Source organism: Phoca vitulina, unplaced genomic scaffold (genome assembly GCF_004348235.1).
Source record: "Phoca vitulina isolate PV1807 unplaced genomic scaffold, GSC_HSeal_1.0 scaffold5, whole genome shotgun sequence".
NCBI classification, from domain to species: domain Eukaryota; kingdom Metazoa; phylum Chordata; class Mammalia; order Carnivora; family Phocidae; genus Phoca; species Phoca vitulina.
Genome location: NW_022589708.1, coordinates 51,087,848 through 51,104,480, shown reverse-complemented (window position 1 = coordinate 51,104,480; position 16,633 = coordinate 51,087,848). Strand labels below are relative to the sequence as shown.

The following is a 16,633-nucleotide window of genomic DNA, read 5'->3' as shown; positions in this document are numbered from 1 at the left end:
AATATGCTAAGAGCTCCTTGAGACTATGTCTTCCTAACCTCGAACCACAGCTCTTAGGGGAGTTACTGCAGTTCATAAAAACTCAACAGATGTTTAATTAGTGTATGAACAGCCCAAACAGCTTTCTCTACTTTTTGTAGATGCCACCATAAATATCTGTTGAGTGAATAAATGAGGACAAGAATTTTATAGAGTGCCTGATGTAAATGGAGATGTGCATGATTTATAAAATAAAGTATTTTTAATACTCAGATGAGACTTTCCAATACTTGGAAGTTTAATATCGCTGTGAATATTAATGATGCCCAAATAATTAGCACTTGAAAGAAGGTTTAATTCTGGTACTCAGATTATTTGTGAATGTCTAACTGTAGGCAGCTTCATGAAAAGCAATTAGCAGATTCTTCAAACACAGGACAAATCCTTTATTACTGTGCTTATAAGTGACATGGTTCGGTTTACAGAAAACCAAATGTAATTAAATAACATTGAACTTGAAATCTACCACAGACTCAAGATATACAAGGTATACTTGGCAAGGCAAAAATTCTCAAACACTAGGTTGTTTCAGGTGAAAGATAAATTTCCATTAAGTAATTCCCACTTTTTTTTGTCTTACAGACAGTTCCTTTGGCAATAACTTCCACTTTAGCTTTTATTTTATAAAAATATAACAAAATTTCATTATATACAAACATTACATTACACAATGTACAGGTTAAAAACACTAAGAAAATGGCAAGCTGCAAGTGAAATTAAAGTCAATAGCATGATAAGAAAAATTAAATACTGCACACATTTCATAAAAATTACATTAACTACATTTTTGTTTGCAAATACCAAACAGTACCAATGTGATTGGAAATAGCTTCCAACAGCTTCATTTTAAGGCACATCTTGCATATTTAATATATACAACACTGAAACCAGTCAATAACTTAGGGGCTTCTCGGAGTGACCTGTATAAGTTGTGAACACATGCAGCATGGGGTTACACATTTTCATTGGCTTCCTTCTTTGGGGACAGGTACCTGCCAGGGGGGGACTGGTAGAGGGGTACCCCGATTTCCTGCAAGTCTGGGAGCCTCCCTGGACGGGGAGGGGAGAGCAGGGTGACTGTCCTGTCATAGTCTCTGTGTAGCACTTTCTCGTAGACGCTCTGCAGCCCCACTGTCTTGGGCAGCTGGGCCTGATAGTAATTGTCCCTGCGCAGAGGATCCCGAGGCAGGGACGTGCTCTTACAGAAGGTAGACATCTGCGCTGGTGGGTGAGCCGGGGGATGCGTGTTGGGCCCTCCGCATGACGGGCTCCAGCAGCGGTCAGAGTGGCCCAGGATCTTACACTCAGCGGTGCACGCCCACAGTCCTAACATAAAAGAGAAAGGGAGAGAGCGTGAGGATGATTACTGAGATTGCACACAACTATGCCTCCCTCTTCAGAATGTCAGGCAGGTCAGGGCGGCTGAAAAGAAAAGCGAGTATGAGAGTGAGCGCGGTGATTCAAGATTTGAAAGAAACACTGCTTCCTATAAAGCCACCTTCATCCGAAGTTGGCTCAGCTTCTTTTGTTGGAAGCAAGTTAAGGAACTCCGCAGAATTCCCCTCCTCAGGGAGCTAGGATCACCCCTGCCTCCACCTAACAGGATGGGAGTGTTCTTTATTCAAGTGGTGGAGCTGCCTCGACGTGACATTTTGAAATCGGCTGTCTGAGGAAGGCAGGGATCCCAAACTCGAGGACTGAAGAAAGTGGGGAAAAGGGAGGGGGCTGGAACGGAGATTGACAGGAGGGCAGCAGGGGAGGGAGAGGAGGAACGCTGAACTTGGCAGGAAAGAAGTGTCCTCACCACTCTGCATGTGGTTGATGAGATCCTTTTTCAGAGCGTCCCCGCTGATGTCAGAATCGCTGTCGTTGAAATCACTGTCCCCTTTGCCGCTGTCTTTTCCGCTGAACTTCTCCGCTTCTCGGCCAGAGATGGTGTTGAAAGAGTGTCCTTTCCAGACCGCCACAGGGGGCGCCGGCTCCTTTCCGAAGCCGGGGGAGGCACCGTAGGGCTGCAGGAAGGAATGGGGGAAGCGGGGCGGGCGGGGGAGAGGGGGTGAGGTGGGGGTTGGACAAGAAACAAAAAATAAGTGCGACAGGTTAGGCATCCAGGCACACCCAGACCCCTCCAGTCCCTTCCCCCAGCCTGTCCGCGGAGCACGGAGGGGGGCGCCCAGCCGAAGGAAGGCCTCACCTCGGCGTGCGCGCCGCGGAGCCGCTGCTGCCCCTCGAAGTGACAGGAGCTTTCCCCGGTGGCGCTGCCGCCCTCCGAGCCCGGCACTTCGGCCGCGGCGGCCGCGGGCGGGGGCGGGTCGGCCGCGGGGCTGCCAAAGGGCGCTTTGCCGCTGCCAGGGAAGGTGAGCACGTCGAACATGTTGGGCCTGGGCCCGGCTCCCCGGGCAGCCTCCTCCGGGGAGCCGGGAGCCGAGGCTCCGCCGCCCGCCGCCCCGGGCCGCTCTTCCCGGCGGGCCCCCCCCTTGCGCACCTCCTTCTTGCGGCGGTTGCAGGTGGTGGCGATGGCGATGATGGCGGCCAGCAGCAGCGTGCAGCTCCCGGCCAACACGATGATGACGATCAGCGGCGTGTCCCATTGTAGGGCCGGCCCCGACGCCGCGAGTCGAGAGCCGGGCGGGCGAGAACGCTCAGGGCTCCCCGCACTGGCGGGCGCCACCAGCCCTCGCCCGCCGCCTGCTGTCACCACGAAACTGACGGTGGCAGAGGTGGAGAGCGGGGGACGGCCGCCGTCGGATATGACCAGCAGCGCCCGGAACACGCGGCCCGGCGGCTCCTGCGAGAGGTCGCCTGTGAGCACGATCTCCCCCGTGCGGCGGCCGATGGCGAAGGCTTCTCGCGGCTCCTGCTGCTGCAGCTCGAATGCCAGCTCCCCGTTGGCACCATCGTCCGCGTCCCGGGCCTGCACGCGCGCCACGGCAGTGTCCCTTGCCGTGCGCCCGGGGACCGCCACTTCCAGGGTCCCGTTGGCCGGCGCCGGGTGCACCAGGACCGGTGCGTGGTCGTTCTGGTCCAGTACCCGCACTTGCACCAGGGCGCTGCTGGAGAGCTGAGGGGAGCCACCGTCGCTCGCCTGGATGCGCACGTCGAGCTGGCGCAGCGTCTCATAGTCGAAGCTGCGCAGCGCATAGATGGCCCCGGTGGCCGGGTCCACCGACACATAGGTGGACACCGAGCCCCCGGCACGGCCTACTTCAGCCTCCAGCAGCCGGTAGGTGACCTGGCCGTTGCGGCCCAGGTCGGGGTCCCGGGCGGCCACCGTGGCCAAGTAGGCGCCGGGCGGGTTGTTCTCACGCACGGACACCTCGTAGACCGGCCGTGTGAAGACTGGCGCGTTGTCGTTCTCGTCACTCACGCGCACCGTGTAGGGCCTCACGGTGCGTAGCGGGGGCGCGCCGCGGTCCTCGGCCACCAGCGTCAGGTTGTACTCGGCGATGCGCTCGCGGTCCAGCGACGCCGCGGTCACCACCAGGTAGCTGCCCGCGTAGGCCGGCTGCAGCCGGAAGTGCTCGTGCCCGTAGAGGGCGCAGCGCACCTGCCCGTTGGCGCCCGAGTCTCTGTCCGAGGTGCTGACCAGCGCCACCAGGCTCTCGCGCGCCGCCCCCTCTGGCACCAGAGACACGGCGCCGGCCTCAGGCGTCCCGGGCCCGGTCGGCGAGGTCGCGTCCGCACCCCCGAGAGCGGCGGCGGCGGCTGCGGCGGCGAAGGGAGAGGCGGCAGGTGCGCCCGGGGCGGCCAGCGGGGTGATGGTGATGTCCGGAGCGTTGTCATTGACGTCGCGGATGCGCACGATGACCTTGCAGGTGGAGGCCCGGGGCCCTGGACCGCGGTCCTGGGCCCGCACGTCCAGCTCATAGGTGTCCTGGCGCTCGTAGTCCACCGGTCCTGCCAGGGTGAGGCGGCCCGAGCGCGGGTCCAGGCGGAAGAGGCGGCGCGCCTCGGGCGGGGTGCGGGCCCCGAAGGCGAACACCACGTCGCCGTTGGGGCCCTCGTCGGGGTCGGCCGCGTCCAGGTCGAGCAGCAGCGAGCCCACGGGAGCGTCCTCCGCCAGCTCCACTTCGGCCACGGCGCCCTGCGGGAAGGCCGGGCTGTGGTCATTGGCGTCCAGCACTCGTACGCTGAGGGCGGCCGTGGCGGAGCGCGGCGGGCGGCCGCCGTCCTGGGCCACCAGCTCCAGGCTGTAGGCGGCCTGGCTCTCGCGGTCCAGCTCCTGTAGCAGCACTAGGTCCGCGCACTGGGCGCCGTCCGCGCGCGTCTGCAGTTCCACGCGGAAGGGGCTGTGAGGCTCGGCCAGGCGCACGCTCTGCAGCCCGTTGGCCCCCACGTCCTCGTCCACAGGCACCTCCAAGGGGATGCGCGTGCCCACAGCTGCACCCTCGGACACCTCCACGGGGATCTGGGCCCGCGGGAAGCGCGGCGCATGGTCGTTGATGTCCCTCACCTCCACCTCCACGTGCACCAGCCGGAACTGCTCCTGCGAGAAGCTGACCACGTCGAAGGCCAGCATGCACTGTGGCGCCTGGCCACACAGCCGCTCCCGGTCCAGGCCCGCGTCCCCGACGGTCAGCTGCCCGTCGCCCTCGCGCACCCGGAGAAGCGAGCTGTTGAACTGCTTCATCAGGCGGAAGCTTGTGTCTCCAGATACTTTCATATGCAGGTCCTCAGCCAGGGTCCCGATGACCGTGCCAGGGGCATCCTCCTCGAAGGTGCTGTATCGCACTGTCTTGCTCTGGGCCACTGAGAGCACCCAACAGAGGCTGAAGAGCTGTAAAGGGAAAAGGCAGGGGCTGCCCCCGCGCCTCACTGGACTCATGCCGCCAGCCCCAAGTGCTATTCCTAGAGGCTGAACAATTCCTCTCTGGTTTGCAGGTCCGGGTGTGAGTCGCAGGCTCCTAGGAGCACGCTCTTTGCGAGCCGTGTGCAGGAGATCTGTGGGCTGCAGCTCGAGGTTCCGGTGGGCTCTGAGGACGCGCCGACCTACCCACACTATACAATCCCCCTTCCTTCTCCCGGCTGGAGCTGCGCCGCTGCGCGCCGCCTCTGCTTTTATAGCAGCCGATATGCAAATCACCAGAGCCGGGCAGCCAATGGCAGCTTCGCCCTCGCGCCGCTCCTACGCCAGCCTCTGACAATCCCTTTAATGTGGAAAGGCTTAGAGGGGAAAACAAGAAAGGAAAATTAGGGAATCTTTTCTTTGTTTCTTTAACTCCTTTCGCCTTTTTTCCTTTCCTGTCAGCGCCCTGAATACAGAGGAGTTGGCACAGGTCGCCGGGAGTAAAGGAGTGGATGGTTTTGTTAATTGTGCCTGTCCAGGGCCGGCTGCTTGAACTGAAAACAAACACGCTTGGATTTCGCCCGGGTGGCTTGGGACCCGCCCCCCCCCCCACCCACTTTCTGCGTTTTGCACCTTGGAAGGTTCCAAACCTCGCCCTTTTCCCTCCACCTACTTGTTCAGCCTTTTAAGGTCTTGCTAGTCTTCTCTCCCAGCTTCCCAAGGCACTCGGAAATAGCATCTCGATTTAGGAGCTCCAAGGACGAATGAAAATTGATTTTATTCAAATTTGTGTACGCAATTGTGTTTTGCTCATGTGAGCCTCGGCGATCAGGGCTGCCACTTCCCTTTCAGAAAAGAGCTCTGCGATGTGTTAGTATGCATGTCACTGTCCAAATGGCTTTCTTAAGCCTTGGACGCTAGTAGGCCAGGAAAAAAAAGTTCCAAATAGGATTTAGCATAAGCTTGAGGAGATTTGGAAAGGTTTCAAAGATCAGACTGTATCAAAGGCTTATGAAGCCCTCGTTAGCAGTGGAAATAGAATGGCGTGGCAGGCGATCCCATTGGAGGCCCCAATGTCTGTATTATTTCACTGTGACAAGCTAAGGGGAGAGAAAGTTGAACAGTTTCCACAGCGGAGTTGGGCTAACTTGAACATAATGAGCAAACGCCACATGTATCCATTATGTTCCTCTATTCATCCCCAATCACTGCCATAACTCTCCGGCTAAACGGTGATGGGCGCTGAATTCCACACAATACCCGGCTCGTATTAAAGTGCATTTAGAGAACTTTCCCTCCTGATGCCTTGTTCCGCCTATTTAGAGGATTTTCTTTCTGTTCTAATAGGGCTGCTCCGAGAAGCAACACTCATCCCATTCCAGAAGAACAAAATCACAGCATGACGTTGAAACCTGGCACGAACCTGGGGGAACTTAACCATCTGCCTACGAACGTGTGGAGCTTCGGTATTGCCAAACTCGGGGCTGGGCGGATCCCCGGGCTAGCCAGGCTTGGCGCGGCCCCCCACAGGTATTACCCCCACCCCCAGAATCCGTGATGACTAGGGAGTTGGAGCTCTAAGCGGGAGCAAGACGAATTCCCATTGAAGAGCTTTATTGAGCAGGTTATGCAAATACACGCGAAGGAAGAGAGGTAAAAACAAAAGCCACGCACTGGGAGAATTTTTTTTTTAAGGCGATGGATTTGATAAGCAGACTGCATTTAGTAAACGTTTTTCCGAATCCAGATTTTAGTCCTGCTGTCAGCATCCATCTGTGTTTTCCTTTCCCTCAAACCCAAGTGAATGTGTCCTGGGGTCTTTTCGGAAGGCATGCAGGAGGTTCCCCTCACCCCCCCCCCCAGAGTAGGGAGACCAAATAGGGAGGTGGGGGTGCAGTTGGGGTGAGGGAGAATGAAGTAGGGGCCCTGAAATTGCCAAAGAGAAAAAAAATGCATTCCCAGCGATTAATAAATAAAAGCTCTTCTGCGATAGGGAAGACGGCGGGCGATGGACAGTTGGAGGGTTCCTCGGAGCGATCTTTCCTCTGGGTTCCTTTCCCCGCCTTCTCCGCCTTGCTGCCCTGGTATTACCAAAAGCAGAGACGCCAGGCAACTGCAGCCGCGCAGGGACTAGGAAAGGGCGACGCCCCCTACAGGAGCCCAATTCCCAACCTTCTCTTCCACTCCCCTCTGCCCCCCGCCCAGCTACCAATTAAATAGCTTGCGCTCTCTCGGCTTCTGCCCAAGGGACATTTCCCGGGGGGTGGGGGGGTGGGGGTATGCACAGCCAAAAGAACTTTCTGTTCTTCTCTCCGAGCCCCGCATCACTCCAACCCTGGCCTGGGGCCTGCTGGTGACCTTTAGTGCTCCCAGGGTCCCGCCCCCCCCCCCCCCCCCCCCCCCCCCCCCGGGCCCCCCCCCCCCGAGCAGAAACAGAACCCCGGGGGGGGGGGGGGGCCCCCCCCCCGCCTAGGGTAACCCCTAGAGGGAGGGTCCGCAAGAGGGTGGGGGAGGAGGGGCGGGAACCGGGGGGGGGGGGGGGGGGCAGTGGGGCCAGAGTCGCAGAGAAAAGATGTTTTCAGCTGTTCCCGTGAGTAGATAATTGGCTAGAGCACGGTCGCGAGTGGCTGGGAGCCCGACCCCACGCCTGCTCCTCCTGCGTCCCCGCGCATCTCAGTTCTGGCCTGGACCCCAGGACCCCAGCCGCTCGCTGTTTAAATTGGTTTTATCTTTGCTCTGCTGGAGAATCAAAACTATCTAATATTTTTACTCAAAGCGCTTCGCGTCATCATGCTCATTCTCAAGACTGAAATACGGGAAGGCGTGCTGGGGTGGGGGAATGGGCGAGCAGCCAGAAACCAACAGGCGGGAGGTGGGGGGGGGGGCGGCTAGTAGCAGGTCCGAAGCATTCTATCCTGGGCTAGCGACTCGGCCGCTCGGAAGTGACCCCGACCGCGGCGGCGCCAGGAAGCGCGGGGCGCGGAGCCCAGGGCGGAGGGCAGCAGAGGAGAGCAGCGAACAGGGCCTTTCGAGCCGGCGGTAGAGGTGTGAAGGCACGCGAGCAGAACGAGCTCCGGGCCCCGCCGCCTGCGGCCTCCAGATTATGGAAATACGATTTAAAATAGCGCATCAGCGCCTACAGCAACTCCCGGGGGAAGCAAAATGTCCGGGGAGGTGGGGCCGGAGCAGTGGGGGGAATGGGGGGGGGGAGCTTGCCGTCCCCCAGCGCTGATCCAGCCCCACAAAAGCAGCTCAAATCGACTTGTTATCATACCAAAGGCCCAGGCTGGCTCAGAGGAGCCCCTTTCTTTAGGTTTTAGCAACTTCGCAGGCAACAGTCTCGCAATCCTGAGAACAAACACAGCCCACAATGGCCGGCGTTTTCTCGGAATGCAAATGTTGCGGGCTCCGCAAAGCTGGGTTTCTGTTGCCGAGCCTAATGCCTGCTTTGTGAAACTCGCGTGCAGACCCCGAGATTGACACGGGCGTCACGTGACGGATTAGGGCTCTAGGAAAGTTTTCAAAGCGGCGACAATGGGGGGCTCAGCCTGATCTGATATCTCCCACAGTTTAGGGGGAAAGAAAATCAGGATATATTCTCATATGTAATAGGATTATCTTTTCCATTTCAAGTTCTATACAGCATGTAATTTATTTTTAATTAGGATTATATCTACCAGGAAAGGGAACTAGACTTGGCTGGAAAGTGTAATTCTAAGGATGGATGGGGAGAGGGGTATTTTTTAACCTTTTAACTATTTAAAAAATATATAAGACCAGGGCCCATCGTTTTTCCTTCAACAGGCTCACTCCCTCCGATAAACCTTCCAGGAAAGTTTGCAGCAAGTGCTCCTCCAAGCAGAGAACGGAGGCAGCTCTTCAGAGGCAGCCAATTCATTCTTGTAACAGAAGCATACTTTGTAGAAATCTCTCAGAATTCCTAAGTCGCTGGGTTTTGCTGGGGTTTGCTCTCTAGAAATGCAACCAAAATCTTTTCTACACTCCAAATGCTAACTTTATATTTTTTTAAAATGCACCTCCCTGCCCGTTTATTGGGCTGCTGATACTGGCATTGTGACTTTTAAACTTTAATACCCACAGAGCAACATCCTCCATAGTCCTGATTCAAACTCAGCAGTCAGACAGTGAGACAGTTTGAGGGTAAAGGTGACTGTTGTTTAAACATTGATTTTTGGATTGAGCCCAGTGCCAGATGCTCACAAACCCTGGACCATGTCCAGGTCTTGGGCCATTCATCCTTTTGTATGTTCTGTGTGTCAGGATGCTCTGGGATACCCACTTAACCTGACAAGAAACAAAACACGGCTATTGATTACAACATCCAACTTGGGTTCAAATCTGATACCATTGAATTGCTGTGTGGCCCGGGGCAAGTTAATTGATCTCTCTGTAAACTGGGCTAATAGTAATACCTTGTAAAGTTGACTGGAGGACTGTGTAAGATAATACAGTGTCAGGTGCTTAGGAAGCTCTGAGCACGTGTTAATTATCATTTCCTTTTAAAGCAGGAGGAAGGAACATCAGAGGCTGGATCATCTAAACCTCTTATTTTACAGGTGAGGTATTTGTTCAGAAAGACAAAAAACAAAACAAAACAAAAAAACAACCCTCCTATTTCCTGTCTGCTTCTTTGCTTTAGTTACAACTATCCTTCTGATTCCTTTTTTTCTCCCACCCTTCTGGAAATAATAATAGATATAGTTGTAGGTTTATAGGTCCCAAAGGAAGGAGAAAAATTTTCATGTGAGGGTTCAAGTAACTTTAAGGCATGTCATTTCAAAATCTTTTGGTACCTTACCCTCTGGTTGAGATCAGATGATGGCAAAAAGGAGTTTCCAGGGGACTTTTTCACCACTCATTTCCACAAAAGCCATGTATCATGACAAACCACCTACAGAGACAAATATTCAGTGAACAGCAACCCATTATTCTGGGGGGAGAGGGCAGGAACATTCCAGAAGACTTTCATTCTTAGGATGCTCAGGAGCACCAGGTGATTTCCTGTGACTTACATGGAGCCAGTGTTTGACCCAGTGCTTCCCCTTAACGTTCATCTACTAGGGCTGCCATGAACTGCCTGGTTTCCAATAGAAATCAATATTCTGGAGGCTGGAAGTCCAACCTCAAGGTGTGGACAGGGTCCTGCTGAGGGCTATGAGGGAGAATCTGTTCTATGCTTCTCTCCTAGCTTTATTAAAAAAGAAGAAGAAGAAGAAGAAGAAGAAGAAGAAGAAGAAGAAGAAGAAGAAGAAGAAGAAGAAGAAAAAGAAGAAGAAGAGGAAAGAAAAGAAGAAGAAGAAGAAGAACAAAAGAAATCATAGACTCTATGTGCTAGCCCTGAGGCTGGAATTCTAGAAGAAGAAGGAGACCCACCATCAGGTGTGAGGATTGCTGTGATGGAGGCCTACCCGGCAGCCCATGCCAGGTGGCTGCCCACAGTTCTTAGGGGAGTGGGATACCCGAACACATGCCTCATGTCAAGAGCAGTGGTACAAGTATGCATTGCGTGCCCGCGTGAACCCAGAGGAGGGGGGCCCAATTGTGCTAGGGGGCAGAGATGTGCAGGGAAAACTTCCTGCAGGAGGCAACATTTGAGCTGAGTTTTGAAGGATGAGTAGACATGAGCTAGGGGTAGAAAGAGTGAGGAAAGGGTGGAGATGAATAGGGCTTTCCCTCCTGAAGGAATAGCAAGCTCAAGGGTGTGAAGATCCAAGGGCTGGGGTGTAGGTTGCCATGAGTGGCTGGGGGAGGGGCACTGGGGCAAAGAAAGTCAGAGTGAGCAGGTTGGTGCTTCATATACTGCGTTAAAGAATTCCAGTTCTACTCTTAGGCAACGGGGTTGAAGGATGTCATTCAGAAATCACAGGTTCACCAGGGTAAAGGGAGGGCGGAGGAGGGGCAGGGCAGGGAAGTGGGACAAAGCCTAAACTGGTAGACTCTGATCTGGGAGGAAGGTGAAGGGCAACTCTCTGAAGTGACTGGTTTGGGAACAGTGACTGGCTAGTTTGTGGTCTGGCAGAATCCCAAGAGACTCAGGACAGAGAGGCATGCACTGAGAGGGCACTTGCTGTCTGTGGGTCCAGCCCGAGGACCACTTCCATATGTGCCAGCCTGCCTTCCCCGCTGGCTGGAGGGGCGCTGGGGCCAGCACGGCAGGAGAAGCTGGTGGGTGGACTCCGGCATTGCCAGTCCTCTTTGAGAATGCCGTTCCTCCTGGGAACCTCCTCTCGGATGTCTGGTTCCAAGGAGAAGTCGGGCAGGCAGCAGGATTTTCTTTTTGCTCAGAAAGCTGAGGCTTCTCTGGGTTCAGCTAGGAGCAAGTCCAGAGTCCCCACAGAACATTTTCTGTTGGACATCTGTCCAAGACAAATGGTGGGGGTGGGAATGGGGGCGGTGAGGAGCTGCATGTTCTCTAGCTGCCCACGGCCTGGGGTTGTGGACAGAAAGCCAGTGTTCCCCTTATCACCCAAGGATTCAGTGTGTGTGTTGGGGGGGAGAGGGGGCGATGAAGAATTTCCCTGGAGCTCTTTCGTTGGAAAGTATAGGATATGGGATGTGGCCTGGGCTCCTAGGACCTTGCTATGGTTCATGGGCACTCTGAGGCAGAATTAGGACCAAATTACACAGTTCATGGGGGAAGAAAAGAGGCTGTAGATAACCAAAGGAGCCCTCAGTGAGGATCAAAAGAACCACAAATCTCTGCTCAAACCATGCTCAGGAGTTCTGTAGTTAGGTAAATTGAATGATTAATTGCTTTCAGAGCCTAAAACATGTTGTTGCAAATTTGGGGTTTTGTTATTAATAAATCGCACATGATTCAAAAGAAATTAAAGCAGGGAGCTAGAGCCTTGTCAAGGCAGAGAGAATTTTAATCATTGGCTGGTGTCTCTTTTTTCTTTCCTCAAAGTCATTGTTCTGTAAGTGCTGAAGACTTCTGACTCAGGCCTTCCTTTGCATCTGATGGCTTGAACTCGCCTGCTCCAAGTGGGTCACAATTCACTTTTGAAATGGAAATGAAGTCTGCATGGCAGCCTCACCCTCAGAGCCCTGGGACCCAGGCCCAGCCAGGGTACAGCAGAGGCTGGTGTTATAAATTTCTCCGTAGATCTGAGAGCAGTTTTAGGCCATTGATCTCATATCACCCAGAATCGAGACGGAGTGACGGCTGATAAACTGCATGGTGACAGGCTGTGGCCTTGGAAGAAAAAAAGTCTAGATGTGGGATAAAAAAAAAAAAAAGAAGCTGACGGATTAGTTATCGGCCTCCCGATTCTCCTCACCCTGGATTATTTCTGAACACTTTAGAAGCATTTATTTTCAGGTAATTTTACAGTTGTCTTTTTGTCCTTCAGAGGTGCTTTGGTCTATGAAACCACTCCAGGAATTTAGATGAAATCATTTTTATATGTAGTGCTCCACAGCCCCCTTCCCACCACCCCCCCAAGTCCCTGAAGCTGTGCTCTTAGGCCCAAACCCTTAGGAGGCTTTTACCTGCAGTGCAGGGGAAATGTGGATGCAAATAATCATCAACATTAATGCTAATTCATGATTCTTCTGCAGCACAATCCTGCCTACAGTCCTCAAACGCTAGGGTAATAAGGGCCAAATGAGGAAAGAGGCACATGGGTGGGGGTGGGCACAGCAGGGGAAAACGCTCCGTCCTTGGTCAATATGTAAATGGATATTTTTCCTCCAAACTTTCTGATCCTCTCTGGGCTCCAGCCCTTCTGTCCAAAGGGCAGTGTGAATCACATGTTATCCTCCAGGAAGGCCCGGGCCCTTCAGAAAGATTTGGAGTAGGTGAGGTGAGAGGGCTAGGGAGATTAGGGGAGTGTGGCAGATCATTTGTGTTCCGGGATGAATAAAGGTTGAATTCTTGCCACCCTGGCTCCAAGCTCCCGCTTTGGTGTCCAGTGTGGGAACCCGAGATGGGGAAGAATGGGCTGCTCCACTCATTGAACAGAGAGCCCTCCCGGGCATGGCAGGCCGTTTGTAGGGCATCAATCTTGCTTTGCTTTGCCTGGGGAGCCTTGTATAGAGGCCCATGGTCTCAGGGGACTGAGAAGAAGGTTAGATGGAGGGATCAGAGCCCCCACAGGGAAAAATAATGTGACAAGCTGTCAGAACATGGCGACTGGGTGACTCCTGTTCCCTCAGTGGCCAGGGGGCCCTGCTGGCCCCGCATCCTTCAGGGCTGGGAGCTGGGAGGAGGGAACAATATGGGATGTGTGATGGATTACACACCTTTCCATCAAACCCCAGTGGAAGCTTTAGCTGGACTTCTGGAAAAGGAGGAGTGGAGTGGCTCTTTCCAGGAGTGGAATGTTGTGAGTCGACTATTTTGGAGGGAGTGTCTAGTGATACAGGGGACATGGAATCTCTGGGGGTCAGAAAGGCTGCTCACATAGGTCAACTGTGGAGGTAGGCCTCCAGGAAGAAATTCAGGGGTGATAGCAAAGTATATCTTATCAAAGTTTGGGGTAGGAGTTCCTTTACTTAGGATAATTGTATCAGTCAGGATGGGCCAGGGTATGCTTCAGTAACAAACAACCCCCAAATCTCAGTGGCTTAAAACAGCAAGTGTATTTCTTGCTTTCTCTGCATGTCCATCACAGGTAGGCTGGGGAAATGCTGCATGCTCTCCTCACTTGGGCACCTAGACTGAGAGAGTAGCCACCATATGGGACTTTCTCCTTGCTGTGGCAGAAGGAAGAGGGAATGCAACAAATTGTGTATTGGCTCTTAAAGTTTCCACCCACATATGACAGACTTCACTTCTGCTTACATTTCTTTGTCCATTTCCAAGTCCTGGTAATGTAGTGCAAAGCACATTCTGCTTCGTTATTAGAAGGTGGTTTTGAGGGAACAAAGCAGGAGAGCAGGACCAAACCCTTAGACAGGCCGAGTGCCAAAGCATGGGCTCTGGGCTTGCCTCCCTTTCTCAGGTCTTGGATAAACTATTACTTTTTTTTTGCAGCAGGAAAATAGCAGTTGGGAGAAAGGCTGGTCAAAGGCATATGTGCCTCTAAATTCAAGGAAGGTCAGAAATAAATTAGAAGTGTCCTCATGTGACACATTCCTTAAAGTATAGGCTAAATTACAGCTTCAGACTAATTAGTAAGGAAATCCCCCAAGAGTGAAAGATTGAGTATTGGTAATGGGATTACATGTCCTCTCACCTGTGCTTGGGGGAAAACTTGCATAAAGTATCTTCATTAATCACAGTCCTAATGGCTTTTACTTTTACCACCATCAACCCACTACCAGGATCAAAAACATTTTACTAAGCAGCTTTCAGAGTATGGAACTATGCAGTGCTTTTCCAGTGGGGTCAAATGCTCTGCCTTTTAGGAGTTTATAATCATGCAGGCGGAAGTAAAGGGCAGCTAAACAAATACTGAGAACAACATGCATGTGAGTATTGACATCTGGGGAGCCAGTGTAATCAATAGAGAAGGGATCAGGAACAGTGTTTAGAAAGGACAATTTAGTTCATCATTGTGTTTGCCATCCACAATGCGAGGCACCGGAGTATACGCTCTCACTTGGGAGGATGTTTTGGTCACTGGGAAGGCAATACACCATCACACGGCTTCAGTGTAATGTGGGGAGTGCGACACAGGGATCTAAAATTTAGCGATCAATTCCCAGGAGAGAAGATCAGCTTCTGGGAGCTCACTGAAGAAGGGGGAAGATGGCTCAGCAAACTCCTTGTGACAAGGAGGGGTTATTTTCGGCCAAGCCTTGGACTTGGGAGTAAGCATAGGGCAGGAATAATTGCCATTGTGTACTTCCTAGGCTCTATTTATAACCGTCAATATCCAAAAGACTCAGAGACTAGAATATCTCCTATTAGAGATGAATATAATATAATATTCACTTCTTTTTTGAAGTAGGCGAGGTATAAGTAACAGAAAGTAATGCAATATTTTAATATAGAATTTAGAAAACTTGAGGAGACACAATATCCTATGCAGGTATCCTAAACAGCCTGTTTCTAAATTTGTTAAATGAGGTGGCTAATTCTTGCCCCCACCTGTCCCACCTGAGGTGAGGGTTCCATGATATAAGGGAGGCAGAGCCTTTTGGGAGCCGTAAAGCCGTGAACACAGTAAGCCTTAGGGTTGATGGGCTTGCTTGCCCTAAAGCGACACCGAGCCAGTTTGCAGACAAGTGTGGAGGGCGGGAGATGAGGAAGGAGGGAAAGCAGCTCAGAGCAACTGCTGAAGCACAAGAGCAGGGCTAGATCTGAAGTCCATGGCAGGTTTTCAGCACCTTTGATCTAAGAAGTGTGGGGCCATGGTAAAAGGAAGAAGGGTAGACCTCTGCTCCGCTGGGGTGGGGGTGGTGGCTAGAGGCTGGACAGGGTCAGAGAGGAGATTGTTCACTGCTTTATCCTTAGTGCCTGGTGTAAAGAACTCACCAATAAATATGTGTTGGAATGAATGAATGAATGAATGAATGCAATAACATCTCTTTCAATTGTACCAGGGCCATGATATTGATCTCTGTCTCTGCACATATGCAGGAGACACCGGGTTCATTTTGTAAGCGTGAGTCTGGAGAGGTGGTCCGGGCAGACTCAGTGTCCAATATTTGGCTCAACACAGACATCCTAAGGCCCATGGGGCCAAGGTAGGAGGTGCCAGACCTTGGTCAGTACTACTAGGAAGTCAAGATACCACAGATGCAATGCCCCACTTCCAGACTGTTCTGCCTGCTCCAGGTTCCATTCCTGGAAACATTTGGCCCCTCTTCCCTGAGAGCCCTCAGGCTGATTCCAGTTCCCTAAAGCAGGGCTGGCTGCCTCCCATTCACCTCTGCTCAACTCCTGGCTGGTCAAAGTGACTTCAGCACCTGGCCTTCGTGGACTCTTTCTCCTTCATCAGGGTCTACATGGCATCACTCTTTCCCTGCCTTCAGCTCTCCTGTTGCCAGACCCAGCTCAGAGGTAATTCCAATTCATTCATAGATAAGCTCATATTACATATCATTTATCAAAATCACATTCACATATTAAATTCTGTCTCTAGGAGAAAGGGGCATGGTCCCAGTACACATCTTGGGAAGTTTGTTACTTGTCACGCATCCTTTTAATATGTTCCAGATGGCTCTCCTTATGTCCTGTCCTGCCCTGTAGGTATTTCCAAGACTTAGAACACAGCCCTTTGCTGAGAATAATAGCAGTAGTATTTCTAGTAATGGTTACGGGTGTTGCGCACTTGATTCTTGCCACACATTGTGTCAGGCAGTTCACTTACTTAATTTAATTTTTTCAACCGCTGTATAAAATAGCTCTAATGATAATTCTTAAAGAAACTGAGGCTCAGAGAAATTAAATAGTGTCTGCAAGGGCTCCTGGCTGATTAATGGCAAGGAAAAATTTACTTCTGACTTCTCAGGCTGACTCTCACCCTAAGTCAGGTCTCTTCCACTCAGGCCTGGATGATTAAAATCGCTTCTGAAGTGAACCGGCTGCTGGAACACACAGCACCTTTGTGTGCTTTAGAAAAAGGCTCCCTTGGGGCACCTGGGTGGCTCAGTCGTTAAGCGTCTGCCTTCGGCTCAGGTCATGGTCCCAGGGTCCTGGGATCGAGCCCCGCATCGGGCTCCCTGCTCAGCGGGAAGCCTGCTTCTCCCTCTCCCACTCCCCCTGCTTGTGTTCCCTCTCTCGCTGTCTCTCTCTCTCTGTCAAATAAATAAATAAAATCTTTAAAAAAAAAAAAAGAAAAAGGCTCCCTTTTCTCTGGATGGATGCAGTCCCGTGCCAGGGCACAGCACTTGGCA

General features: G+C 52.6%; 1 protein-coding gene across 2 annotated transcripts; it reads right to left on the bottom strand.

The window, feature by feature from the left end:
* Positions 1–401: 401 nt before the first annotated feature.
* On the bottom strand, positions 402–5,564 carry LOC116631600 (protocadherin-8). 2 transcript variants are annotated; one of them, XM_032402904.1, is made up of 4 exons: positions 5,499–5,564; positions 2,234–5,202; positions 1,844–2,051; positions 402–1,365 (listed from the first exon to the last, which is right to left on the bottom strand). In XM_032402904.1, the coding sequence occupies exons 2-4, from the start codon at positions 4,862–4,864 to the stop codon at positions 992–994; spliced, it is 3,213 nt and encodes a 1,070-aa protein (XP_032258795.1). In that variant the 5' UTR covers positions 4,865–5,202; positions 5,499–5,564; the 3' UTR covers positions 402–991. The 2 variants fall into 2 exon arrangements, with proteins under 2 accessions (XP_032258795.1, XP_032258796.1); XM_032402905.1 differs by having other exon boundaries at positions 2,525–5,202; positions 5,499–5,563.
* Positions 5,565–16,633: the final 11,069 nt, after the last annotated feature.